This window comes from Lepidochelys kempii, chromosome 8 (genome assembly GCF_965140285.1).
Source record: "Lepidochelys kempii isolate rLepKem1 chromosome 8, rLepKem1.hap1, whole genome shotgun sequence".
NCBI classification, from domain to species: Eukaryota; Metazoa; Chordata; order Testudines; family Cheloniidae; genus Lepidochelys; species Lepidochelys kempii.
In genome coordinates, this window is record NC_136387.1 from 93005816 (window position 1) to 93020485 (window position 14670).

Here is a 14670-nt window from a genome sequence, read left to right on the forward strand (position 1 = left end):
CGCCTGTCTCGCGCGATCAGACGGCGGCCGCGGCGGAACCATGGCGGCCGCGGAGGAGGCGGATGTGGATGTCGAAGGGGATGCGGCGGCAGCCGCGGCCGGCGGGGCGCTGCGGGGGTGAGCGGTGGGGGAGGGGAGACTCCGCCCCCGGGAGAGCTCGGCTCTCGTCCCCTCCCCTCCCCCGAGACACCGCTCACCCGCGCGGGGAGACTCCCTCCGCGCCCTGCCCCCTGTGGGGAGATCGGGGCTCCCTCCTCTTCAGCCCCCTCGCGGCTGCAGGCCCCGGGCGCCCCTCGCTCCGAGGCGGGCTGGCTGGCTGGACAGCGCACGGGCGAGGGGATGCCCGGGTGGGAACTGGCCTCTCCCCCGGGACGGCAGGGCCACGGCATCCTCCCATGGCCCAGCCCGTCGGGGGGGGCCAGAGCGTCCCCCTCCCTCCCCGGGCCCTGCGCTTCGGTGTGTCAGTGGCCCCGGTGGAGAGCGCTTGGGGGCAGAAGGTGCCATAGAAACGCCATTGCCTGCCCCAGGCGTGTGAAAAGCCGGAGTCAGGCCTCAGACCCCATAGGTGTGAAAGTAACGATTTTGAAAAAGAACAATCCATTCTGGGCCAGTTGTGTTTACTGGCTGGTTTCTGAGCCTTCAGGGGGCCACTCAGGTCACGTTTTCGAGCTTTGGGCGCAACCATGAGGGTTAGAAACGTCCCCTCTGATTTCAAAGGGGAGGAGAGGTTTTGAGCTAAGCACGTGAATCCAGAAGCTGGGGCTTTATGAAAAAATATAGCAAGACGTGAGAGTTGGCAAAACTGAATATGACCTGCCCATTTGTAGCTCTGCTTCACTTGTCTCACCTTTCCTGTTTTAGACTTCTTAATTTTTCTCTTGCTCATATTAATAAGCTGCTTCTGCATCTATGCTGAACACTCCAGAGCAACTTTGGGATGAAGAGTATGTCTACACTACACCGGCATAACTATTGAGGCATAGTCCTGTAGTATAGAGATGACCTTTGCCAACACAAGTTTTTCTGTCTGCATAGAACACCACCTCCTGGAATAAAGTTAGCTATGTCAATAGAAGCCCTCCTTTGTCAACATGGCTGCATCCCTAGTGGGGTTTTGTTGGCATGGATACCTCAGTCAGGGGTGTGTTTTTTCACACCCCTAACTGAGACATCTATGCCAATATAACTTTTTAGTATAGACCAAGCCATAGTGTGTGTGACAGGTGCTTTATAAAATAAAACTGTTTTGTATAAGGAGCCCATGTGGGATGTTTGTAACCTGGGGTGTGTATTGCATGCATTGCCCATCTTCATGGTTCTCAAATTTTCTGATGCCTAAAATCACATTTTTTGTATATGTCCTGAAAAGATTGTCCTGGGTCAAATGTATTTTATGTAGGTAGTTGAATTTTTTTTTTAAAGTATGTACGAAGGGGACCTGTAATTAGAGCTTTCTCCACTCTAAGAAACTGATATATTGTCTGCATTGGGGTACCTGGAACTGGTGGGAGAAAAGAGTTTAGTCTTGTTTAGCAGTTAAACTGTTTTCAGCAGCACTTCAGGGGGGCATGTGGCTAATAATTGTTTTCAGGGAAGGGTGAGTTTCCTAGTAATTAGATGAAGTTGAACTAAGTAACTCTTATGCTGAATATCAGGGAACGTTTTTCAGCAGTAAAATATTAGTTTGTATGGTAATTTCCCCAGGGCGATAGTAATTGCCTCACTTAGGCCTGGTCTAGACGACAAACTTATTTCAGTATAACTATGTCACTCAGGGTGTGAAAAATCTACACCTCTGAGTGATGCAGTTGTACTGACCTAACCCCTGGCGTAGACAGCACTATGTTGACAGGAGAGCTTCTCCTATCAACATAGCTACTGCCTCTCAAGGAGGAGGATTACACCAACAGGAGAAGCATAATAGCATTCTCAAAAATGTGCTACATCAGTGCAGCTACGCTGCTGCTGCTTTTTATGTGTAGACCTGCCCTGAGAATGACAGGATTACACTGGACAAAGCAACGACAGATATAACAATCCTGGAGTGACAGGATGTTGGGGTAAATGAGCTAATAGTTTTTCACAGAATCATTGAAAGAGATGGAGAAGTTTAAAAAACTCTTTACTCGTTGTTACTTTTTATGATCATAAAGGAAGTCCAGGCACTTTAGGATTTTGCTTTCCCTTTATTGAAAGGATTTGCATGTGCATTGGGACCCCACAGTCCTCAGTCTCTTTCCCCTTTTGTAATCTCAGTGCAATTTTTTATGCTTAGCGGAAGGTGATGCTACTTTACCCTCATCATCAACCTCAAGTGATGGCTTCTAAGTGAATCAAATGCTGATGTGTTTATTTTTCATACAGCAGCAGCATCTTAAACTCAGAATACTTTCAGAAGATTTGTCCCTTTCTGAAGGGGAATGTAAAAGCTTTTAAGAATACATAATATTTTCCAAAACAGTTCTCTGAGGAATTGTCCTTTTTCCTCTCAATTACAGTAATATTTCTTACTTAATGCAGCTAAACCAAAAAAAAAAAAAAAGCTTATTAGTCGAAAGTGTTCCTTCCACTACCTTACTTAGCATACATATGCAGCATACTAAAATGAGAGCTTCTATAACCATAGGACTTGTTTCTGGATTTCTTAAAGTATTAATGCCATGAGGTATATCATTGTACAGCTGAGCCCTAAATACTAGTACATGTGAAGGTTATCAGTCTTGTTTATTTGTTTTTTATTAAAGACTGATATTTGATTTTCCTTAAGAATTACATTTTTCTAAAATAGCACCTTTCCTCCAGGGATCTTGCACCTTTACCAAGGGGGTTATTATTCCTATTTTACAGATGGGGAAATTGAGGGATAGAGAGGTTAAATGAGGATCACACAAGAAGGCAGTGACAGCTGAAAATAAAACTTCTGTCTTCTAGCAACTACGAGACTCTGTTGCCTGTGTTGTGTTTTTATACTTCACAGCTTTGCTCCCACTTTGTTTTCAGTCTTTTTTGGAAGAAAATTTTTAACTTTTCAGTAAAACAGAAATTGATTTTGCTGATACTTTATGCATAATTCTACAGCATGAAGGGAGAGATAGTAAGAGCCCTAACAGTTTGAAAAATATTGAAGAAAAGGTTAGGTCCCTTTCTGTGAGGGGGCCATTTACACTTTGCCCAATGGAAAACTTATGAAAGGCTAGCCCTACATAATATTTCTACAAAATATAAGTGACCCCTTTTAATTTTAGAATCTCTCTGTCATTCTTATGTTAATGAATACAAGTAACACTATAAAAGTCCAAATTTTTATGTCAGTTCTGACAAGGTTACCTGTTTTCTTTTAAAGTGTTTGCATTACTGACTATATGAACTTTCAAAACTTTTTTTCCTTCTTTAAAATGATTGAAAATTTTATTACAGAGACTATGAAAACATAGCTTCTGGCTTATTGCAAGATCACTACCTTGATTCATCTTGGAGAACAGATAACAGCCTTGTAAGTAGTTTATAGGAAATAGTCTTTTTGGTTTGTTTGTCTGTTTTAAATGAATGGTATATCTTTCACAGAGATTTTCAAAACTTTGTATTTCTTCCCCAGCCACTTGAGAACATAAATTAATGTTTTTATCTTTTCTAAAAAAAAAAAAAATCAACCTGTGATTGGTTTTGCTTTAGAGGAAGTATTAGATATTTGTGTGTCAAAGAAGATAATTGAAAAATGTCTGTCATTTCCAGCCATGGACACTGGATAGCAACATTAGTGAAGAGAACAGGGCCGTGATTGAGAAAATGTTGTTGGAAGAAGAGTATCCTTTTATCAAATTGCTTATATGTCTGTTCCTTTCTTAGGGCAAAATAAAATCCTCTGTCCTAGTAGGAAGCAGATATATAGTGGATTCTTTTTAAAGAGATTAGTGTTTACTGAACTTGAAGCATTGTGCTCCAGTAGTTAGAGCATGGAAGTATGAGATAGTACACCTGAATTCAGTACCCTGTTCAGCCACTCTGCAACCCTCAGCTTCCTCAGGCTTTGGCGAGTCTCATAGGGTACGTCCACACTGCAATGAAAGACCTGGAACACCGACTTTCAGAGCCTGGGTCAATTGACTCGGGCTCATGGAGCTCATGTTGCGGAGATAAAAATAGCAGTGTAGACGGTCCTACTTGGGCTGGAGCCCAGGCTCTGAGACCTCCCTCCTTACGGGTTGTGGGAAACTTCTACACTGCTATTTTTAGCCCCTCAGCCCTAGCTCCACAAGCCTGAGTCAATTAATCTGGGTTCTGAGACTTGGTGTCACAGGTTTTTCTTTTCAGCGTAGATGTACCCTTAGCCTTTTTGTGCCCATTTCCCATCTTTAAAATGGGTTTGGTAGTAATACCTCATATGGGTGTTGTGAGGATTATTAATGCATAAAAAGCACATTTCATTTCTCAGATGACAGAGTCTATATAACTGCAAAGTATTTTATTTCAAGGGAATTTTCATATACACATCCATAAAGTTCAGGTGCCCCAAACTTCATGAGTCTCCTGATTTTTTCACTTCACATTCACTCATATCTTGAGTGGTAAAAAATACCCATTCATTGCAAGAGCTCTTTTAATGCCACTTCTGAGAAACACTTCACGCTTCTTGACAATATGAGAGCTCCTAATGTTGCTGAGATACTTAATCCCAAATAGTTGGTGACCCTATTAACAAATGTGAGTTACCTCAGTTTTCCTGTCCTTTTTCCTTTGAAGTGAAGTACTTTACAGAGGAACAACAAAATGTCAGTACAGAATGTTTTTGCCATGGGAATAAATTATTCAGATTTGAATTGCAAAAAGGCTGTGGCGTTTGACATTGATGAGAAGAAAATGTCCTACTACTGTGTCAAAGTCATAAGGGAAAACAGGCTGTGGAGGAAGCAGAATGTCTAGTTTATTTGTAAACAACATACTCACATTATTTCTAAGTCAAACAGTCACTTCCTCCTTTGTTTAACTCAATAGTATTTTAAACCGGTGACAATTTTATCAGAATTTTTGTGTGTATATAGTTCTGTTCTGTGTATCCAAAAATTCCTTAGTAAAGATTACAGGTATTACTTATCTAATAAATCGCTTCCAGAAAAAATATGGCTTGATCAAAAGGAAGGTGACAAAAAATCTGTGAAAAGGTAAAATTGCTTTTGGGGAGGGTGGAAGAAATGATGAAATAGTAGAAATTTGGGGCAGGAATGAGACTTTCTTTAAAATATATATTTGCTTAGATGATCAGCAGTCACCGTTATTTTTTTTGTTTTACAGTCCACATAAGAAAACGGGAAAAGTCATGTAGGTACTTTTTGAATAATTGAGTTGTATTTTTAAGTGCTCTTTTTCATTTATGTTAAGTTACAGAACACTAGCATAAAAAGTCAGTTTTACCTCCCCTTTAACATTTAGTCTTGTTTCTTTACTTGTGTAAGATAGTTAAAGGGACATTGTCAACCTGACAGACATTGCCATTTGACCGTTAAATGGCCTGTATTAAATTAATTGGATTTCTGAAGGACACATGTCCACATCACAAAAAAGAACAATTACAGTTGGCTTCCTAGTGCTTGCAGTTTCCTTGTTGCATGTGTCCCCCACATTCTCCCCTCCATCCAACCTCTGCAAAATAAGTTGTGGATGGGTGTTGTGCTGCCTTGAATTAGCTTCTGTAATACAAAAACCTGGAAGAATTAGTTCTCTCATCAAGAGTATAAACGTTTAAAACAAATCCTATAAGTTTCCATTGAAGAAATATAATCCACATTTCAGAAATTGTTGCAATCTTTTGGAGATGCACATTCATTAAAAAGGCACTTCCATTTTCTTATTCTTTTAGGGTTCGCTCACCGACAAAATCAACTAGCTGCTCACTAAAGTGGACAATCGAAGAAAAAGAGCTATTTGAACAAGGACTGGTAAATATTGTATTTTTCAGTGTTCAGTTTTCTGTAAAAAACAAACCAAAAAAACTAGCTTAATTTAAAAAAAAATGCAATATTAACCCTTTTTCATAAAAAATGAATGGAGTTCTCATTGCAAAATAAAAATAATTGCAGCGCACTAAGTTGCTAATTTTTCATTTTTAACTTGTTAAAAATAATTTCCAATTGCTAACAGTGGAATAGTAAATCAGGCACACTCAGACCTTGGTCACACAGTCACATAGCTTGCGAATCTCCATCGAAATCAACACAGCTTGGTTTGTCCACAAGGGTCTGCCTGCCCAGATCCAGTTGCAGGATTTGGGCCTTAGACTGTCCCACGGGCTACTGATTTGTCTATTGCAGTGTTACAATAGCAGTGCTGTAGTTTACAAAGGAAGTGTCAAACGTGAAGGGGTGCCCTGAAATCTAGTAAACTGAAAAAAACTGATTTTTTTCCTCAGACGCTAATATACGCACTTTGGAGCTTTTTTTTATATGTTGGTAAAGAGTACAACACAGTGGTTCCCCAGCCTGGTTGTTGCCTCTAGACATTACTATAACATATGTAATAAATACACCAATCCCTGAATCGTCCTGCTAATTTTTGTGACTTCCAGTCAGATTTTCTAAAACTATTTTTCTCTTACCTATTGCTCTGCGAAAAAACGACAATAAACAGACACAGGCCCCTGACAATACGAGGAGATCCAGGTGGGTGAATCCCTGGACCTTCACAGTCTCATTGATTTTAACAAGGCTTTGCTAGCTCGTTGCTTGAAAACAGAGGGCTTTGCTGTTTTTTGGATGATATATCTAATCTGACATGTAAAACACGTCAGAATTAGTTTTAATTACTACTTGGATGGATGATTGCAAGTTGTGTCCTTGTAGTGTCATTGCAATGATTACGTCTAATGATTTTTGTAAGCATGCTTTTCTTTTGAAAGCTTGTATATATGTAATATAATAGAAGGTGCACTAACAGCAGCTAAAGTAAAGGCTGCTGTAGCATTTCTATTCTAATCTCATGTTGTTCATAACTTTAGCAAACATCAGCCTGACAGGTGAAAGTTTTTCAGCCCTGGTTTCTTCAAAACATTAATATTGTCTTGAAAGTTTGAGAAAAAATATTGAATCAATTTTTTCTTATAAAGACAATGTAAAAAATAAATTTTCGCCATTAAAAAAATTCTAACTCTTGTAACTTTCTTTTAAACATCTCCAACTAAAATAGCGGGGTATAGAAAGTTGTATTTTGTCAAGCAAACAGCCCTTTACAAGCAGTGCCTTTGAATGTTGTAGTGGACATGGCTTTTTAATGGGCCTACTTTGACTTTGAAAATCATATTGCTATAGAATATTGAAAGTAATACTACTTAAACAGTATTTAGATGGATGCAAAGTATTATGCCTCCCTACATGGGAACTTCAGACCCCAGACCTGCAACGGTGCCTGGGTCCTCTAATGGGGAGCTTCTTGAATAACTGGGGGCCTGTGTTCCCTGTAAGTTGTGCAGTTGGACATCTGCCCAGGAGAGATTCAAGTGCCATGCAGTTGATTAGCAGAGCCAGGCACTTCCAGCCAGCAGCTTGTATTCAGGTGCCCCTCCACCCCCACTGCTTTGCAGCCACATTGCTCCTGCAGCTGCTCCTGGGACCCTCCTGCTGGCTGTGCAGAGTGGGGGGGAAGGAAGGTGCTTATGTCAGGGTATCCCCCAGCCCCTGTACCCCATCTCCACAGAGCAGGGTAGAGGGGACAGGGCTCAGAACTTACAGCAGCTCTGAGGTCTGAACAAGCCTTCAGGTGAGTGAGTGCCTTAAAGAGACAGCACACGTCTCTCAGAGACTTCTGCAGCAGCCAGCACACACACACACTCACTTACTCACTCACACTCTCTCTCCCCCTGCCCATGTACCCCACTTCTGCAGAGTGGGGGAGGGGAGACATGGTTCAGGAGGAGGAGAGCTTTCAGTGAGTGCCTTAAAGAGAAACTGTGTACGGGAGTCTTTCAGAAACTTCCCTAGCAGTCAGCACGCACAGTCTGTGTCACACACCTGTTGTTGTTACTTCTTGGTACTTCCTGCAGTACACTTATATTCTCTGTAATTATAGTCTTTCAAAGTGTGTTATTTTAGTTTTTTGACTGGTCTGTGCATTTCATAATTTTTATTTCTCTCTTACACTTAAATTGAATTCTTTGAGTAGTGAATTCTAAAATGCCTGTCTTGTCCTGGCTGGAGTAGTTATCCCTATTGGTAACTTTTAAAAAATATATATATTATATCTAGGTTTTTTATTTCTACTGGTGGTGCACGTCCGCACATTACCTTGGTGCACATAACAAAATTTATTCCGTATATGGGTGGAAAAAATTAGAGGGAACGTTGTTGGGGACTTAGCTTCATAGTAAGCATTCACCTTTAACGTGAACCAATGCAGCCTTCCTGATTAGATTCACTCATCTGATATTATAACACCCTCAGTCTAGCACAGATACATATGTGTCAATTTGCATTTAGACTCAATGGAAGAATTTGGCATGGGCAGAATTAGGCCTGCTGTATATCTATCTGTTATAGGTGGTAATGTATGTAAAGGAAAGAACCGAGTTTGACTTTTAGAACCTGGGGTAAATGTGTTGGACTGGCAGTTAGGAAAAATAATCTTTTCACTTTAAAATGAGCACATTTGACATGGGGCCACAATAAATTTTGATTTCCCCCAATGCAGCTTTTAATCGTTTTCAAGTAGAACCATATTTTAAAGTTTGAAAAATCTTAATCTTGAGGTTGCATTAGCATTGCCTTTTGTGCATAATTAAAGACCCCGATCCTGCAGAAACTCAACGTATATTCTTAATTCTGTGAGTAGTTCCATTGACTTTGGTGGGACACTAAGTGCATAAAATTAAGCATGTGCATAAATCTTTGCGAGATCAGAGTCTAAATCTGGTCTTTTATTCATTCAGAGGATTTGGAATGGATGTCACATACATGAACTTTTGGGTTTTTACTTTTTATATACAGTGTAGTTAAGAAATGGCATGAGGTGGGTATGTTCAACTATGGACCTGTTTGGAAGGAGCAGGACCAGAGTTCCAAAAGGCTTATTTAAATTTAGAGTAGTGTTTTAATTTAATGAGACTTCTATAATTCAGTATTTAACTCTTAAAAGGGAAAAAGGTCAGTTGATTTTGTAGCAAGCTATTGTATGCTGTGAACGCCTCTCTGAGGAAACTTTTAATTTAAGCAACTTAGATGCAGATTTAAGTTGTGGTTCAGACTTCGAGTAAGTTGAGCTCTTTTGTGTGCAAGAGTGGAATGCAGAATACTACAGTATTACACAAATGCATGACCCAGTCCTGCAAATGCTTAATTAGCTTCAGTGGGACTCCTCAAGGTAGTAAGCATTATGTTTTTTAGTGCTTTCAAGATCGGGGCAGTGAATTAATAACACTTACTGCTTAAACATAATTTCTGGCTGTCCAGTGTCTAGGTAATGGGACTTTTCGCAAGGATCGAGTAGTATTTTTTATTTCTAATAAATAATTACTTCTGTAAAACTTTCTTCTTACATAAAGAATGATACCTAGATGTAGAAAAGATTGGTTGATTTTAATTCGTTTTGTCACACTAGGCTAAATTTGGCCGAAGATGGACAAAAATTGCCAAGTTGATTGGAAGTCGCACTGTTCTACAAGTAAAGAGCTATGCCAGGCAATACTTTAAGAACAAGGTAAACATGAAATGTCATTTTCTGTTAGTAAAAAAGGCAGTGAGGCAAGTATGCTCCTATCATATATTTTGAATGCAAACATGCATTTATGGGATATTATCATTGAAATATTGCTTATCTGCTGATTTTTAAATCTGAAATTTGACTTGGTTTGGAATTATTCTAATCTTGTTGGGAATTTTAAATGCTCTAACAAGCAATAAACAATATGGTTTGTTTTATTGGACACCCACATACTTGGAGTATATTGCTAGACTGAAAACAGATTGGCCTCTGACTACTTAGAAGTTGCAACTGTCCAGTGTAATGTAATTTCCGACTGCCAGTTGAACTCTTCTGGGACCTTTTTTTAAAAGACAATTGTGTGTACTTTAGCTACTAATAAATACATACATTAATATCCTTTGGACCGGTCTTATTTTGAATATAAAGTGTCATGCACATCTATAATGCTGCATAAGTTCCTTAAAGTCTGCATTTTTTCAATGTTTTACTTTTTAAAACAAAAATCAGTAAGAAAAACCTGAAGATGATTTCCTTAATGTATAGTTTCTTATAAGTAAAATGAGCTGAGAGAAGATGAATTAGCCGATGAATGCTAACTGTAATGCTAGATGTCCACAATTCTGGAAGCTTTGCCAGTCAGTCCTGTCTTAATCCCTTTTTTATATATATAAGTATAAAATAATGAAATATAGGACTGCCCTTTGAAGGAGAACATCATGAAAATTGAACGTTGAACCCAATTTGACAAAGGCAAGCTTTGTAAATTAATACATAAAACTTAATGATCCCTCTAGACTGAACCAAATTGATTATGCCATTGATTTTAATAGTGTTCTTTTACATTTAAACTTCATTATTGGGGTATGCTTAATTTTTCTTATAATCCATTTATACTTTAAGGCAAAAACTGATGACTCTGAAAAAGAGGAACAAAGTCAGTATAGCAGCAATAGTCTTCCTGTTGAGGATGAAGGAGAGAAGGTGGTGGCATGGGCACCGGCAAACCTGAGGGGCCGTGCAGACCCCAACCTGAATGTAGTGAAAATTGAAAAGCTATCGGATGATGAAGAAGTAGATATCACGGATGAAATGGATGAGCTGCTTTCTCATGCACCCCCACCGGAACCTGGCAAATCTAAATTAACTGATATTCCGAAGAGTCCAATTCAAGAAACCAGAGGAAGAGAACACACTTTTTGGTCTGCTGGATACAATTTTGCAATTCCCCAGTTTGCAGAAGACAACTTTCAAAAGGCCGAGCAAGGCAAGGTAGAAGCACTGGAGTTTCCAGACATTGCAGCCACATGCTCTGAGAAACAGAGCGTGAATGGTGATGAATCTGTGAAATCAGTTTATCTGCAATTTAATGAATTTACAGAGAAAAGTGAGCAAGACAGGAAAGGGACCTTTGATGACACCAAGCAATTAGTTGATCAAGAACTTAATGAAGAGCAGAAGGACTTAGTTAATAATGAAATGCTTTTCCATCCTTCTTGCCAATTGGATGAAGAAAATCAAGAAGAAGCAGAGGAGCTTAAGCCACCTGATCAAGAAGTGGAAATTGATAGAAATATCATTCTGGGAGAAGAAAAGCAAGCTATTCCAGAATTTTTTGAGGGACGTCAGGCCAAAACACCAGAGCGCTATCTGAAAATTAGAAATTACATTTTAGATCAGTGGTAAGATAAATTGATTTCATTTTATAACATATGTGATTAAGGCTGCTGATGTGCTGTTTTGATGCAGTTAGAACAGTCATGGAATTAATGGCCTAGCTCAGAATGCTGCCAAAATGCTGATATTTTAGCTGTTTTCACAAGATTGAGAAGTAACAGCATTGGCTGTGGATGGGGTATCCCTCCCCTCTTCCCTTTTTTCTTAAATATAAAGGAACATTCTACATTTCAACAATTAAAAAGTTTTGAAGCATTATGAAAATGGGTGTCCATTTTCAAAACACATGGCTAGAATTTATTCTAGAATTCTTTCTCCAGTTTTGTCAATTTAGCGTATTACACCAAAAGAGGAAAGAGAAAATAGAGTAATACTGGTTAGTGCACTACTTTGCAGTTATTATCACACAGTAATGGTATGTAGATGGGATGCATATCACAATATATTCATGGGTCTGGTATATGTCTTCTATATTCTGGATCCTGTCCTTCAGACCTTACATAAAATTCCCACGCAAGTTGTTCTCTAGTGATGTCGGTAATGTGTGTCTGTTCTTCAGTCTGGGACAGGTAGGAGACTGAATTTATAGAATTTATAGAAATAGAAACTCTTTAGTGGCTATGTTAGAGCAAAAAGTGATAATCAAAACCATTTTTAAAATGGGTTCTTCTCAACAGGGAGCACTATTCAGAGTCTTGAATATTGTACAGTATATCTTCATGAAACCATTTTAAGGAACCCATGTTTTTACTATGACAGGCTAATTTGCCGTGCAATTTGTTCTCCTGTAGCTTTGTTTTCTGAGTTTAACTGTACTCACTTTAAAAATATTACAATATTCTCTCAGCTCTAGTTTAATTGCCTTATAAATTGATAACCTATTCACTAGTTCTGGAGTAGTTGTAAGCTCCCATTTTTCTAGGGAAATTTTTGACAGACTTCAAAGCAGTAAATGTGCATGAAAGATAAAAAACAGGATTATCCCACATTAACCTACAAGTTGTTTATGCAGTTACTAAAATAATTGTTTAATACAGTAGAACATGTGACACGGAATGGACACAAGTATTTTATTTTAACAAGATCATTTCATTTCAATAACTTGCTGCTCCCTGGCACCATTCATTTCCAGGGCTTATATTTTATGCTGTGTGGGGATATCTTTTTCCCTATGCATGTATTTGAATAAATCTGCACAGCCTCAAACACCATCATAAATTTGCATTTTTTTATTAAACTTAGATATCTGTATGAATACTCTGACTATTCCATATTTTGTTTTTCATAGAATGTACTTTAGAAAACAACCACTCAAACAGTACAATCCTACTTCATGAGTAGCTTTTTGGGGGTGATTATAAGCCTGATACCACTAGCATTCTTTGTCAGAGTGCTACACATGTTAAATAGTCAGAATCTTCCAATAATTCCTGTAGAAAAAATACAAGGAAATTCAAATGGCTTCACAGGACAATTAAGCTATCTTTTTTCTTTTTACTGATCCATTTTCTTTTTGTTTGAAAATGTTCTATGGTTTATTTTAGGGAGCGATGTAAACCTAAATACCTGAATAAGACTTCAGTACGGCCAGGCCTTAAGAACTGTGGTGATGTTAACTGTATTGGACGGATACACACGTACCTGGAGTTAATAGGAGCAATTAACTTTGGTTGTGGTAAAAAAAAACATTTTAATCTGCATCCATTCAAATTATAACCACGATGTTAACAATATCTGTAATTGGTCAGAAACCATTTTGATAAGCTGTGTATGTTACATGAGATATAAAAATCAAGGGAGAGAAAAAATTGTATTTTTCAAAAGAATTTTTCGAGTTAAATTCATTGCTGAGTACCTTCTGCATTCAGTCCAATCAAAACTATACATGTGGGTAGTCTTCATTCCATCTCCCTTTTTCTCTGAAGTCTCCAGTCACCCTTGTTTCATGTAAGCTCTTTGGGGCAGATACCTCACATAATGGCATTGTGACCTGTTTGACCTCCCAACCCTGTCATCATGTAAATCCTAATGGGCTACTTGTAAGAGTAGGTACTAGTAGGTATCAAGGTTGCAGACTCTGGCTCTAAGATTATAGACCTTCTGAAAGAAAATAAATTGTGCTTTTGATTTGCTTTTAAATTTTCAAAATACTTGGTATCTTCAAGTACGGATTTTATTTATTGACTGCACTTTCTCATAAGATGGGAGAAGCATAACTTATTGAAAACTAGCAGTTTAACCTGTTTCTTTAGCTAACCTGGTATATAGTTTGAAGGAACCACAGGTGTCTTGTGCGTGAACGTACATAATTCTCAGAGCCCCTCCTCATGTCCTACAGTCTGTACCATGCAATGTTCCTCCTCACTCTGTTGGTTGATGGCAGAACAAAGATTGACAGCCAGCCTGGGGCCAGGACAGCCTCTTTGTGGATAACTTGAGTTCTCTGCCTCCACTCCTGGGCAAACATGGGGTCTCCTTGTTGTAGCAAAGCCTTCAGGATTGGACTAGCAAAAACGTCTTGAATTTGACTAACTGGAGACTCCTAGAACTATGGGTTTCTAAGCAAGGTTTGCTTCAGACCATGTCTGGGGCCCCACTTCCAAGAAGACCTCTTAACTTGGGAAGAGGCTTCAGAAATTTACCCAGATATGGGAGACATGTACTTTGGACAAATGGATGCTACAGGCAATTCTACAGGGTTATGCCATCAAACTTAGCAGTTCCCCAGAGATACATTCAAATTTCCCAGATCAAACAACTTAACCAAACACCAAAAAGTAAAAGCCTTCTTGGCATTAGGGCGGTATAGCTGGAACCAACAAGACAGATTTTATGGGGTGTACTTGGTACTCTAGTGACCCTAAAGAATGGGGACATGAGCCATCTTAGATCTCAAATCCTTCAGCAAATCCACCGGGTCTCTGAAGTTCTGATTGAAAACACTAAAGTCTATCATTACAACTCTATCACTCCAGTATTTAATGACTTCAGTAAATCTCAAGGAGGCTTACCTTCATGTGATAATCAGGGCGAGTCACTGGAAATTTCTGCCCTTCTGTTATAATGGGAAGCATTTTCAGTACAGGGCTCCCCCCATTCTTACTAATGTCAGCCCCACGAGTCTTCACAAAGATCCTGGTGGTCTTGCATTCTCAGAGAAAGGGGGTATATGTTTCTCCCTGCTTTGGACAAGTACCTGAAAAGGAGACTATCAGATCGCCCTTCAGCATCTACAGGAGATTGTAATCTGCATCTGGGACGATGGGTTTCTGATGAACATGCAGAAGACTCTTCTCTAGCTATTTCAGTGAC

At 39.1% G+C, this 14670-nt stretch overlaps 1 protein-coding gene across 5 annotated transcripts in view; it reads left to right on the forward strand.

The window, feature by feature from the left end:
* The window catches only part of MYSM1 (Myb like, SWIRM and MPN domains 1), a 31254-nt gene continuing 16584 nt past the window's right edge, over positions 1-14670 (forward strand). For 3 of the 5 annotated variants that reach the window (XM_073357541.2, XM_078854118.1, XM_073357539.2), the window contains exons 1-9: positions 2-117; positions 3418-3493; positions 3733-3803; positions 5082-5159; positions 5290-5316; positions 5855-5933; positions 9580-9678; positions 10585-11363; positions 12903-13033. In XM_073357541.2, the coding sequence (XP_073213642.1) occupies positions 41-117; positions 3418-3493; positions 3733-3803; positions 5082-5159; positions 5290-5316; positions 5855-5933; positions 9580-9678; positions 10585-11363; positions 12903-13033 (1417 nt within the window). In that variant the 5' untranslated portion in view covers positions 2-40. Of the gene's footprint in view, positions 118-3417; positions 3494-3732; positions 3804-5081; positions 5160-5289; positions 5317-5854; positions 5934-9579; positions 9679-10584; positions 11364-12902; positions 13034-14670 lie in introns of all 5 variants that reach the window. The other 2 variants (XM_073357536.2, XM_073357540.2) reach the window with 2 other exon arrangements.